General features: G+C 37.1%; 1 protein-coding gene across 1 annotated transcript in view; it reads left to right on the top strand.

The window, feature by feature from the left end:
• SLC6A1 (solute carrier family 6 member 1) overlaps window positions 1–13,048 on the top strand; it is a 58,120-nt gene that overhangs the window by 22,060 nt on the left and 23,012 nt on the right. Inside the window, exons 2-3 of the mRNA XM_074283906.1 lie at window positions 11,003–11,065; window positions 12,434–12,860. Of these exons, the coding sequence (XP_074140007.1) occupies window positions 12,620–12,860 (241 nt within the window). The 5' untranslated portion in view covers window positions 11,003–11,065; window positions 12,434–12,619. The remainder of the gene's footprint in view (window positions 1–11,002; window positions 11,066–12,433; window positions 12,861–13,048) is intronic.

The following is a 13,048-nucleotide window of genomic DNA, read 5'->3' as shown; positions in this document are numbered from 1 at the left end:
CAGCTTTCTGGGAGAGTGGAGAGAATTTACCTACACCCCACACACACACACACTTATTCAAATCCAGTTTCCAGTATTTACTAGCATGTGATCCTAAGCAAGTCATTTGACTTCTATAAGTTTGTTTCCTCATCTCTCACTTTAAAGTTTGATCTTTATTATTAACATTTTCCCATAACTTTCTTAAGTCTAGACAATATACAAAAATATCAAGTTCTAATTTGTAGCTTTTGTGATTTCTGAGGAGCAATTGCTCACACTGAAAATTGAAACAATTGCCTTTGTTCAACTGGTTCCATCACACCCATTAATGAGCATCAGTGAAGAAAATGCTCTCTTCATCTCCACCAAAGTAGGCCTTTAATAATAGCCGACTGATGTGCGAGAAATATGACATGGTAATCATGATTGCATTCTATAATCTATTATTAAACATATTGTTATATATTATTGAATATAAAGTAATAAATTATTCCATATTAAATAAATAAATATCTTAGCATGTATAAGTGGGAATTATTTGATCTATTAAAAAGTGTGGTTTCTTCTTTAAAAATTTGCCTATGGTTTCAGAGACCCCCCTGTTCAAAATTCTTCTGGGCTTTATAGATTACTCATCTGAAAAATGCAAGGGCAATATTAGATTGGTGACTTTCCACCTTCCACCCCGTTTTTCAAATGAGAAAAATAAAAGGCACAGGGAACTTATTTGGATAGGGTTACACAGTGAGAGGACAGTAACCAAGCAGCCCCCCCCCCCACTAGCAGTTTATCAGTGAGATTATTGGGACCACTAAAAGAAAACAAAATTACAAAACAAATGAAAAAAATTAATGTGAATTCAGTCAGTCAATAAAGGGAAGGAAACAAAAATTTATTAAACACCTACTATGTGCCAGATACTGGATTAAGTCCTTTAGAAATCCTTTGCTCCATCCTCACAACAACCCCTGTGAGGTAGGTGCTATTTTGGTCTGTATTTTACAATTGAGGAAATCGTGAAAGACAGAAATTAAATGGCTTGCCTGATGAAATAATAATAATAAACATTTATACAGCTCTTGCTGTATACCAGGTACTATGCTAAACATTTATAATTTCATATAGTTCATGTGATCCTTACAAGAACCCTGGAAGATAGGTGCTATCATTATTATTCCTGTTTTACATTTGAGGACACTGAGGCAGACAGAAGTTAAGTGATTTGCCCAGTTACAAGCAAATAAATGTCTGAAACTGGATTTGAATGCAGATCTTCTAACCCCATGCCTAGTGCCCATATCCACTGTACCACCTAGCTTCCTCTGTCAATATTATGAACAAGGCACTGTGCTAAATTTTGAGGATATAAAAAGAAGCAAAAGACAGTTCTATTATCAAGGAGCCCACAGTTTATCAGCAGTTTAGCCTCTACTTCCATTTCCATTTTGTGTCTTAATCCCCCTGAGGAGAGCTGATTAGCTTAAGACATTATCCTTCCCCCCAAAAAATCATTCCATTTGCATTTTAAAGAGATTTAGAAAACCAAAACTCCATTTTATCCTCAAAGGAATGAATCTCTAATATTAGAATTTCAGGCACCATGATAGGCAGTAGGAGTCCTGAGAAGAACCCCTTAAATCAGATGACTTTTAAGTGTTCCCTAGAGTAGTGTGGAATAAAAAGTAAAATGAGGTAGGGAGACAAACACTAGGTTTGGAGTTAAAAGACCTAAGTTAAGATCTCTGTCTCAGTGTGGGTAAAGACAAGTCACTGTATCAGAACGATATAAAAATAATATATTAAACTAAACAGATGCTATATACCATATGGTACTTTTCAAAATGCTTTACATATGATTTTATTTAACTTTCATAATAACCGTGAGGAAGAATTGTAGATATTATTGTCTCAATTTTACAAACAAAGGTAAGTGAGCCTTAAAGATATTAAATAATTCATCCCATGATCATGCTGCTAAATAAGATTTGGAGGCAGGATTTCAAGAAAGATCTCTCCTGATTCAAAGTCTAGCACTCCTTCCCCATGTGACATTTTTTTTTCTGTCCATACCTTCAGGATGGGAAGAGTGGGTTGACAGGAGTTAGGCAGTTCCAATGTCTCTAGTCCATGAGCGCCTTCTCCCTTAGGTTGACTGAAGGAAAGCCCATTGAAACCAGTTTCAGGAAGAACTGAATTCAAATCCAGTTTCAAGCATTTACTAGCTGTGTGATCTTGAGCAAGTCATTTGACTTCTATAAGTCTGTTTCCTCATCTCTAAAGTGTAAATAATGGTAGCCCCTAACTTCCATGGTTGTTGTGAGGATCAAATGAGTTATTTGTAAAGTGCTTAGCACAGTGTCTAGAATATATTAAATACCTGTTCCCTTTTTCCTTCAAAAGTTGCCTAGAGAATTGAGAAATCAGCTCACTTGCCTAGGGTCACATAAACCAGTTTGGGTCAGAGGTAAGATGTAAATCCAGGTCTTCCTGTCTCTGCTGCCAGCTCTCTATCCAATAATAATAATAATAATAATAATAATAATAATAATAATAATAAACATCAACAAATTTATATAACACAATGTTCCAGGCACCATGCTATGTGCTTTATAATTATTATCTCATTTGATCTTCATGACTGTACTTTAGAAGTGCTATCATTATCCCTATTTTACAGGTGAAAAAACTGAGGCAAACAGGTCACATAGCTGGTAAATGTCAGAGGCAAGACTCAAATCTGGATTTTCTTAACTCTGTTGCTATCTCTATATTCACTACTCCCAAAATGCTTCTTTTACACATGTTGTTCAATCATTTTTCAGTTGTGTTCAACTGGGATTTTCTTTGCAAAAATACTACTTTCCCATTTCCTTATCCAACTCATTTTACAGATGAGAAAACTGAGGCAAATATAGTTAAGTGGCTTGCCCAGAGTCATACAATTAGGAAAATATCTGAGGTCAAATTTGAATTCAGGAAAATGAGTCTTTCTGACTTGACCCAACATTCTACCCAGTGTTGCTCATTTTTGCACATAGAAGATGCTTAATAAATGTTTTCTGAACCAAGAATGGAACTTTCACATCTTTAGGGTTCTAGGAAAAGAGAAAAAGGAGAATTCTAAGGTACTTTCACCAATCAAGTGTTTAGCCCCTTATCAAGAAAATGTGATTATTCGATGACCTTGGTCAAGGTCATTCATTCACCAATTGCTTATTCAACTCAACTAACATTTGTTAAGAGTCTACTGTTCTATTCTATTCTATTCTATTACAAAAGGCAGATGAACACAGCTCTGTCCATGAGGAGTTTAAAATCTACCAGGAGTTTGAAATGGGCACCCTGGTACCCAAATGAAATCAGATGTGATGCAGACAAAGGAAAGAATCCTGACAAGGAAAATATAAAGAAAACATTAGAAATGAGAAATAATTTCTACCTGAGGGGACCAAGAAAGGCTGGAGCATAGAAGGGACATCCTTATGGGCTACATTGGAAGAGGATTGCAGCAACAGAAAAATTAATTTAGGGCCAAAAAGGGTTCTAGAGGTAACCTGGTCTTCTTGACAGGGAATATAGGACATTGTATTATTGCTTACATATGATAATAGAGAATTGGACTTGAAATTAGGAAAACCTGAGTCAAAATCTTGCCTCAGGTATTTATTGACTGTATTATCCTGAGCAAGTCATTTTGCTATTCTGTATCTCAGTTTCCTTATCTGTAAGATGAGGTTATACAAGATGGCTTGGAAGACAGTCCAGTTTTCAGTCCTATTATCCTCCAAAGCACAAAGCCCTACCTCTGAAAAGCAGCCAGCTTTCAAGGAACAAAAGATACTGTGAATTTTTTGTTTCGAAATGGAATTGCCTGAATCCTATCTGTCCTCTGGACGTTTTTTACAGTCCTGATGAAACACATTTGTTTTTGCAGTATTTGTCAATCAATGTCTCATCATTATAATCTTCATTCCTCTGATGGAGCCAGGATCTTTAATGTGAATCCTATCTTTGAGAGTCCTGCAGAACCCTTCCACACCTCGCCTTACTGTGTGCTTAGCTGTGTCCTTCCATAAAGTTCCCTATAAAGGACTACATAATCCTATAAAGAACACCATAGGGTCCTCTATAAAGGATTGCCTCTCTCAAATCTTTAAACATTTGGCAATATCAGCATCTGAGGCTGAACTGAGATTGTCCTTCAGTTATCATTCCCTCAAATTACGTTACCCATCAACTGTCCAACCTTTTCCAATGATAAATCTTACTGATAGCAAGAACCAAATGAGATAATATTTATTAAGTGTTTAGCACTTAATGTGCCTGGCACATAATGGCTGCCATTTAAGTGCTTATTTCCCACTCTATCTCTACTTATTATTGCTGTTGATATACTCCCACCCACACCGCCTGCTCTTGTGTCTTTCCATTACCTTATATAACAATTTTGATTCTTCCAAGATCAGAAAGTTCCATGTTGTCTCTCTCATGAAAATGGAAGTCCCTTAAGGGCAAAAACTGTTTTTGTTTTTTGTCTTCGTGACATCTAGAACTTAGCACTATAAGTTCTAAGCACATAATAAGTGATTAATAAAAGCTTTTAAATTTTTTTCTTTCATTCTATATAATAGTAATTATAAATACTATTTAAAGTTTGCAAGGCTTTTTACACACATTATCTCATTTGATCCTTACAACAGCCCTGAGTAGGTAATCAAACTGAGGCAGAGAAGTTAAGTGACGTGCCACAGTCATATGATAGCTAATAAATATTTGAGGAGGTTTACAAATTCATGTCTTTTTGAAATGGAAAAAATTACTCTCAACTAGGGAATTACAAATGCAGAGCCCACATCCTATCTCTGCCCTTATCTGGCTTCAATTCCTTATTCCAGGCCCAAGTTTATAAAACTGACCGATTCTAGATGAGTTGACATCTTGAGACTCTTTTAGCTCTGGTAACTTTGGAAATGTACAAAGTGCTTTCATGATTTATTATCTCATGCAATCCTCACAACAACCTAGAGAGGAAGGTAAGACATAAATTTGACAGATTGTAAAATGAAGTTGGACAAGATGGCCTGGAAGTTCTAGTTCCAGTTATAAGCCCTATTATCCTCTGAAGCACAAAGCCCTGCCTCAGAAAAGTAGCCATCCTTAAGAGGAGCAAAAGATTCAGTGATTTTTTTGTTTTTAAATGGAATTTGACAGATAAGAAAAATTGAAGCTTATAGGTTTAAACCTGTGGACTCAGGATCCCAGTGGGATTTGGACTCAAGAAGACCTGAGTTAAAATCTTTGCCTCCAACAACAGCTAGGCAAGTCACTTAACAACTCAGCTTCAATTTCCTCATCTGTAAAATGGAATTAATATCATCAACAAATTCATATTCATGCCAATTATTGTCATTTTGATCCCTATGTAATACAGGTCTCTCTCTTGAGGACAGAGGCTCAACACCTGTCTTTGACTTCCCAACAACCAGTTCAGCTCCTTATATATAGTAGGCATTTTATATGTGTTATTACTGCTTGTATTTAGCTCCAACATATTATGTACAATATATGTCATACTCTTATGGAATGAATAAAAAATAACTTGATTATGTATGTGAAAAACAATAATAATATATGTAGATAGTACATAATAAGAAACAAATTCATTTAAAATGTTTCCTGAATGCTCAGTAGCTTTCTGACTTTTCTTAATCCTATATTACCTCAATCAGGAATTATACATGGGGGTATGTGGAGGTGGGGAAGTACCATAAATTGCTCATAAATTAAAAGGCTATGTGAGAAATCGCCAATTTAAGGCAAAGGACCTTGAGATTAAGATTTGGAAACAGAAAGGAATAAGCATTTACATAGCACCTATTATACAACAAGGGCTGATAACAAAAAGATCATGTGATGATCAACTGTGACAGACTTGGCTCTTCTCAACAATGTGGTAATTCAAGGTAATTCTAATAGATTTGGGATGGAAAATACCATTCACATTCAGTGAGAAAACTATGGAGACTGAATAGGGACCAAAGCATAGTATTTTTCACCATTTTTGTTTGTTTGTTTCTCATGCTATTTTCTCTTTTGTTCTGATTTTTCTTGTACAGCATGACAAATATGGAAATATATTTTAAAGGATTGAATGTTTAACTTATATCAGATTGCTTGCTATCTTAGGGAAGGGGGGGGAGTAAGGAAAGGAGGGAGAAATTTTTGAAACATAAAGTATTACCAAAATGAATGTTGAAGACTATCTTTACATGTATTTGGGAAAATAAAATATGAGTGAGAAAAATATATATACCAAGCACTTCATTAAGCACTTTGCATATATTTCATTTGATCCTCAAAAGAACCCCAGAAGTAGGTGCCATTATTGTCCCAATTTTATAGATGAGGAAACTGAAGCAGATCAAGGTAAATGACTTGCCCAGGATCATCCAGCTAAGATGTGTATATCTAAGACTGGACTTGAAATCAGGTTCTCTTCTGACTCCAAGCCCAAATTTCTATCCACTGTACCATTTAATTGAATCTGGGGCAGAACCCTAAAGATCATCTAGCCTTACTGTCTCATATTTTACATGGAGACACTGAGATCCAGAAAAGTTATATTAATTGTCCAAGGTCACACCTTTAAGATTTGAATCTTCAAACCCAGCCCTTCGATTCCCACTTTATCAGCAGGGAAATGACTAGCTCAGAATCACATAACTCAGTGGCAAAATAGGATTCCAACCCAGGATTGAACTTGAACTGCCTCTGATGAATAGACAAAGACATTTTTCTAATTGCCTTTGGCACCTTTGTTCTTGAGGTGAACCACAGACTTACCAGAGGATGGTTTAGCCAGTCTGTTATAGAACAATTATAATACTTACCCTGAGGAAGCAGAGTCAGAATTTGGTAATTAACAGATTTCCCCATTTTCCCCAGGGCATCATTCAGAATATGAAATGCATTATAAAGAGAATTCATCTGAAAAGTCTTCCACTGTGCAGGAAGCCTTCAGGATTTTAAATTTCCCTACAAAATTAGTTTTTAGTGCTGGAAGAAAGCTTAGTTGTCATGGAATCCAACCACTTCATTTGAGGAAACTGAGGACCAGAGAGAAATGATTTATTCAATAGCATGTAGCAAAACCAGGATCTGAAACATAGTAGCTTGGTGGCTCAGTAGATAGAGCCCTGGTCTAAAGTCAGGAAAACCTGAATTCAGATTCATCCTCAGACAAGTTGTGTGATCCTAGGTGGGAACCTTTGTTTACTTCAGTTTTCTTATCTGTGAAATGAAAGGGGTTCAGTCCAATGACCACTGGGGTTTCTTTTAAATTTAATATTTTAAAATCCGCTACTTGCAGCTCAAAATTAAATTTACAATCTCTTTCAATGAAAGAGATTTGGAGACTTTAGAGCTGGAGAATTCTTCAAAATGCATCAGACCCAATGCTCCTTCTCACAAGCAACAAATCGAAGCAAGTGAAATAGAAGAGGAAATTAAATCTCTCCTGGGGTTTGAAGTGGACAGTGGTGTTAGTGAAGCAAAAATCTGAGAGAATACTAAAGAATCAGGAGTTTCAAAGGACTCTAAGAAAGATATTAGAGCAGAAGAGCTCAATGAAGGAGACAAAACAACTTGCTACTAAGCTGTTTCTTCCAAGTCAAAATTCATTTTCTGGGAAGTCGCACTCAATACCTTCCATACAAAGTCCTCCATTTGTGCATTCAGTTTGTATAAAAAAGGCAACTAAACCAAGGGAAAAGCAATAAGTGCAATTTGTGAGTAGAATTTAGGATGCTTTCCTTTTTGCCAAAGCTTTTTTAAACTATATTTCATGAATCCATATGGAATTCTCATAATTTAATGTGGAGGTTTCAAAATTATGATTTATTATCAGTAAATGTTTGATTTATAAACCTGGAATTATGTAAAAAAATTCTCAGGTAAAAAGGGAGTGTAGCTATGATCCTCTGAGACTATATTAATTAATTATAAATAATTCCTAAATTAATAAATTCAGCAATGATCCTACAAAATGGATTTAATTCCTTTTGCTAACTTTAATCTAGTCAAAACACTTCTAACCCTGCCAATTTAGTCTATTCTATGTTAACACTGGATGTTGTCTTGTATCCCAAATATCACCTTTGCAGACATCTCCATTATCCTTAATTATTAGTTAAAGGCTGGGCTACTACAAGGGTGGATGTTCCCTACAAATGTTGTAGTAACATCCTAATGTTCGCTAAATATAAACAGTTTTTAAAGAACTCATTAATATTTGTGAGTAATACTTTGTTTCTTTTCTTAACTTGTTCATGGGAATAAATAAGAGTATTATTTTAGTAAGACATACCATCATGTGACAGGCATTTGCATGATCAGTTAAAGACTTCAAGGAAATTTCTTCTAGGGTGTGATAAAGTCAGACAAATTCACATCTCAGCTGTGCCTATGACCTTATTCTTTCAGATCTTCTCTCCTTTGGGGAATTGATGGTGATAAAATTGTGTTTGTATCATGAAAAAGCTCTTGGAAACCTTGAAACTTTGAAAACTCAAAGAATTCTTGTTCTCTAAAATTCTAGAGGATCTTTGTTAATTATGTGATTTTTAACAAGTCATAGTTTCATTTTGGGACTCAGTTTCCTTATCTTTAAAGTAAGAAAGTACAATAAGAAAATGATCAAAGACTATGATCAACTTTCAAAAGAAGAAATTCAAATAATCAACAACCATATGAAAAAAATTACTGATTATTAATAATAGAAAAGCTTTAAAAAAAACTCTTGCCCATCAAACTGGCAAACATAATAAAAGATAGAAAGACTATAGGAAGGCAGACATGCTAGTATACAATTGATGAAGTTATTATTTAGTCCAGCTATCGAGTAAGACAATTTGGGGTAATGCAAAGCTATACATCCTTTGACTCTGATTCCAGTGCTGAGGCATAACTTAGAGAAGTGAAAAGAAGAAAGAAAGGATTCACTCCCCTTTCCATTTGCAGCTCTGCCTGTTTTCAATTCCAAGGAACACAATGTTCCTCTCAAGATATAAACATCACCATATTGTTAACTCAAGCCTTGATCTCATCTCCCCAGTTCCCTTCTCCCTTCTGACTGAAGAGTTGGAGATGGAATACCATGTGCCCCCCCCCCAACTTTTCTTTATAAATGCAGAACTTGGACTTTCAACTCACTTCACTTTATATCTGCAGTTCTGCCTGGTTTCATCTCCAAAGAACAAGATGCTTCTGCATCCAGCTTTTTGGGGGTATTATCTTCTTCCTTAGATGATAAGCTCCTTACCTTTGTTTCTCTTATTTGTATCCCCACTTCTTAGCACAATTCTTGATATATTTTTGCTATTTTCACTCATTTCAATCATCTCTGACTCTTCTGAACTCCACTTGGAATTTTCTTGGCAAAGAAAGTGGAATGGTTTGACATTTCCTTTTCTAGCTCATTTTACAGATAAGGAAACTGAGGCAAACAGGGTTAAATGGCTTGGAATAATCATTTATTGAACTGAATCAGGCTGAATATATAAAATATTTGTAGCAACACTTTTTGTCAAAGGAAAAAATGGAAGCAAAGTGGAATGTCCAATGGTTACAACATGACTGAACAAACTATAGTATATTAATGCAGTGGAATATTATTATGTCATAAGAAATCATTAAAATAAAAGATCTGAAAATACAAAAGAAGAATTTATGAACTGATACAGAGTGAAATAAGGAGAACCAGGAGAATAGCATACACAGTGACTGCAGTAACACAACTGAAAGCAACATTAAAATGCAATTGAACTCAGATTAAGAAGAAAAGATGATGAAAGACCCTCTTCTAAAAGTTGGAATGGCTCATATGATCTCAAACATGACTTTTTGTTGCCAAGTTTTTGCCTAACAAATTTTCTGTTATAAATGGGTATTTATATTGGGAAATGATTGTGGTGGAAAAGATGAGAATCAACGAAAGATCTTAAAATAAAGGGGTTGGATTAGAGAATAAAGGTCAAGTCTTAAGACCTAGATGGGGCCTCTTGGATCCTGTGGTTCTCACTCATCATAGGAAACAACTATCCAATGGGTTGGGTTGTTGAGGGAGTCTTTCCTTGACTGATCATGTGGATCATCATAGAAGATATCGCTCTGGGTCCTGAGACCAGACTAAAACATAGGAAAGGCTGAAAGTGAATGAGGTCATCTCTGAGGATGAGAGCCAAGTGATGTAAAGCTAGTGCTTTCCAAACAGACGCCCACCATTCCCGTCCAGCTCTCAGCTTCTAGGAAGAGACTATGGCATTAGGTAACTGGGGATTGTGGGGTCCATCTCACATAGCAATGTGCGCATGGGGAGCAGGGAGGGGCTTACGAGGACCTTGAGTATGGGGAAGTAAACCTCACAATCAGCCGCTCTTTTGTGATTTGGCAGTGCTGAGCTGAGGGGCATCTTGGGGAGGGAAGCATCAGGCAGAAAGTTCATGATGCTTTGGCTGGACTGAGATGAGCCTGGATCCCGGATCTTTTCTGACGTGACTGCTTCGGGGTTCACAGTTTGCTGCGTGGGTTCCATAAGTTTAAATGTTGAAAAAAAATAGTTGAGAAAAAAAAATTTTTTTAAAAAGTCATCTATGGCAAATCAGCAGCTCTTCATGAGGCCCCAGAGGAGCTGAGAGCTCCTTGGATCATTTGCATTTTCTTCTGATAAAATTATGGAACATCCTTCTCTCATCTCCACCCTTACTGACCCATCTGCCCTCTGCCCTGAGGACAGCCAACACTGGCACATTGCATGTCTCCAGCTCCCTGCAGTATTGGCTCCATGATGCATGGATATCAACACTGCCCTCCTCTTGGGGAGATCAGCTGGGCACTTATTCATTGCTGGAAAGGGCTGGCAGATTCCCTACCTCCCCTCTTCCCTCCAAGCACTGCTGCAGGGCTCCCTGGTCCCTGGCACCCCCGCCCTCCTGCTTACAGCTTGTTTCTTCTCTCTCCACAGTGATATTGGTAATACATGTGGATGGAACCTCACCCAGGCAGACTGACCACACAGATATTCCAGGTAACTGAAGAAGGAACTCAGTGGGGCAACAAGAGGGAGTCATCAGGAGGAAACAAAAGGAGATGTGGATTTTGAGATGGGAGAGCTTTGGCTCAAATCAAATACTGTCTCTTGCTACTGCACCATATTGGACAGGTCACTTAAGCTCTCCTTTCCTTATCTATAAAACTAAGTGATCTTCAAAGTCCCTCCCAGCTCTAACCTGTGATATTTAGAAGTATCTAGTGTGTTTTTTGGTCTATAAGCAAAAATATATCCCTAAGTAAATAACAGTGATAACAGCTAATATTTAGCAAGCATTTTAAGGTTTGCAAAAAGTATCACAGACATCTTATTTAGAAATCCAGTTAGGCTCATGAATTGTCTTCCCCGGCTTCTTAGCTGATGCAAGTTCAGGATGAGGGGAAAAGAAATCATAATATAATACAATATGATATATGATATAATATGATACAATATAATGTGATATAATATAGTATAGCATAGCATAATACCATATAATAAAATTAATTTAGCCTTTGTCAATCACCCAAACAGTTTGCAACTTCTGCTTTAAATATCTATGTGGCTAACTAAGTGGGTGGTATAGCTGAACTTGGACTTAGGAAGACTTGCATTCAAATCCTGCCATAAACTTAAAAGCTGTGCATCCACAGGCAAGTTATTGCCCTCTACCCATCTCATTTTCCTCACCTGTAAAATGGGGATGGTAATCGCATTTACCTGCCAGGGATGTTGTATATCAGAGGAGATCAGTGAAGTCAAAAAGTATTTATTGATTACCTGCTATGTGCCAGGCACTGTGCTAAAAGTAATATATACATCCAAGACATTTTTTCCAAATTTATATAATATAGTGTTATATAAATGGTAACTATCATAATCATCATGATTATGATGATGGTACCCTTTCTTATGCACTAAATTACAAAACATGTATGTCATTTGGTGAAGCACAAAAACTGGACTTGGAGTTAAGAGGGATAGGTTCAAATTCTGACCCTTAGATTTCCAAGCTGTATAACCATAACAAGCTCTTTCTTTCTCATCGGCAAAATGAGAATAAGAGTATTTGTATTACCTCTCTAACAGAGGTGCGCTACAGCAAAGTGTTTTGTCAAGCTTAGAATGGTCTGCCAGTGGAAGCTGTCTTATATAAATAGACATGATGAATATCAGAGAAAGAGGAGGTAAATTTTCTGGGACTAATGCATGGTCAACAAGTTAATTCTGTTTAGAGGCTGAGATCATTTCACAGTCTATGTACTCCATTTGAGCTTTGAAGGACAATCATTTTTCTTTCATGTTTCACTGAAGGAAGAGATGTAGAATGACAACTCCACTAAATCCCAACTCTGCATTTTCTAGGAGCTGAGACCCACTTCCAGGATCTTTGCACTCTGACTATCCCCATCATTCCCTCTCTTCCATTGATCCCAGCAAACTTTTGACTCCCTAGTTGGGTGACAGAGGACTGCAAAGCTGCTGTCCACGTGGACTGGGGCTGATATCTCCCGTCCATCTGCCAGGGCCTCCCCATCCAAACCCAGAGACATGGCAACCAATGGGACCAAGATTGCAGATGGGCAGATTTCCACTGAGGTCAGTGAAGCCTCCATCACCAATGACAAGCCCAAGACGTTGGTGGTAAAAGTACAGAAGAAGAAGTCAACGGATCTTCCTGACCGGGACACCTGGAAAGGCCGATTTGACTTCCTCATGTCCTGTGTGGGCTACGCCATAGGACTGGGGAATGTTTGGCGCTTTCCCTATCTTTGTGGAAAGAATGGTGGTGGTACGTGAATGTGGTCTCCTACAGACTGGGGAGAAGAGGACAGTAGATAGCTCAGCTATATTCCTCAAAGGTTCCGAAAAAGAAAGAAAGGAGGGAAATGGAGGCAGGAAATCAGTAGCCTTTTGGGAGAAAAGTCTGAGTTCTAGTTCTAGTTTGTCCACTGTGTGACCTTCAGTAGAAATCTATCA

This window comes from Sminthopsis crassicaudata, chromosome 1, assembly GCF_048593235.1.
Source record: "Sminthopsis crassicaudata isolate SCR6 chromosome 1, ASM4859323v1, whole genome shotgun sequence".
NCBI lineage: Eukaryota > Metazoa > Chordata > Mammalia > Dasyuromorphia > Dasyuridae > Sminthopsis > Sminthopsis crassicaudata.
Note: the sequence above shows the minus strand (reverse complement) of the source record. Positions and strands in the feature narration are given on the sequence as shown.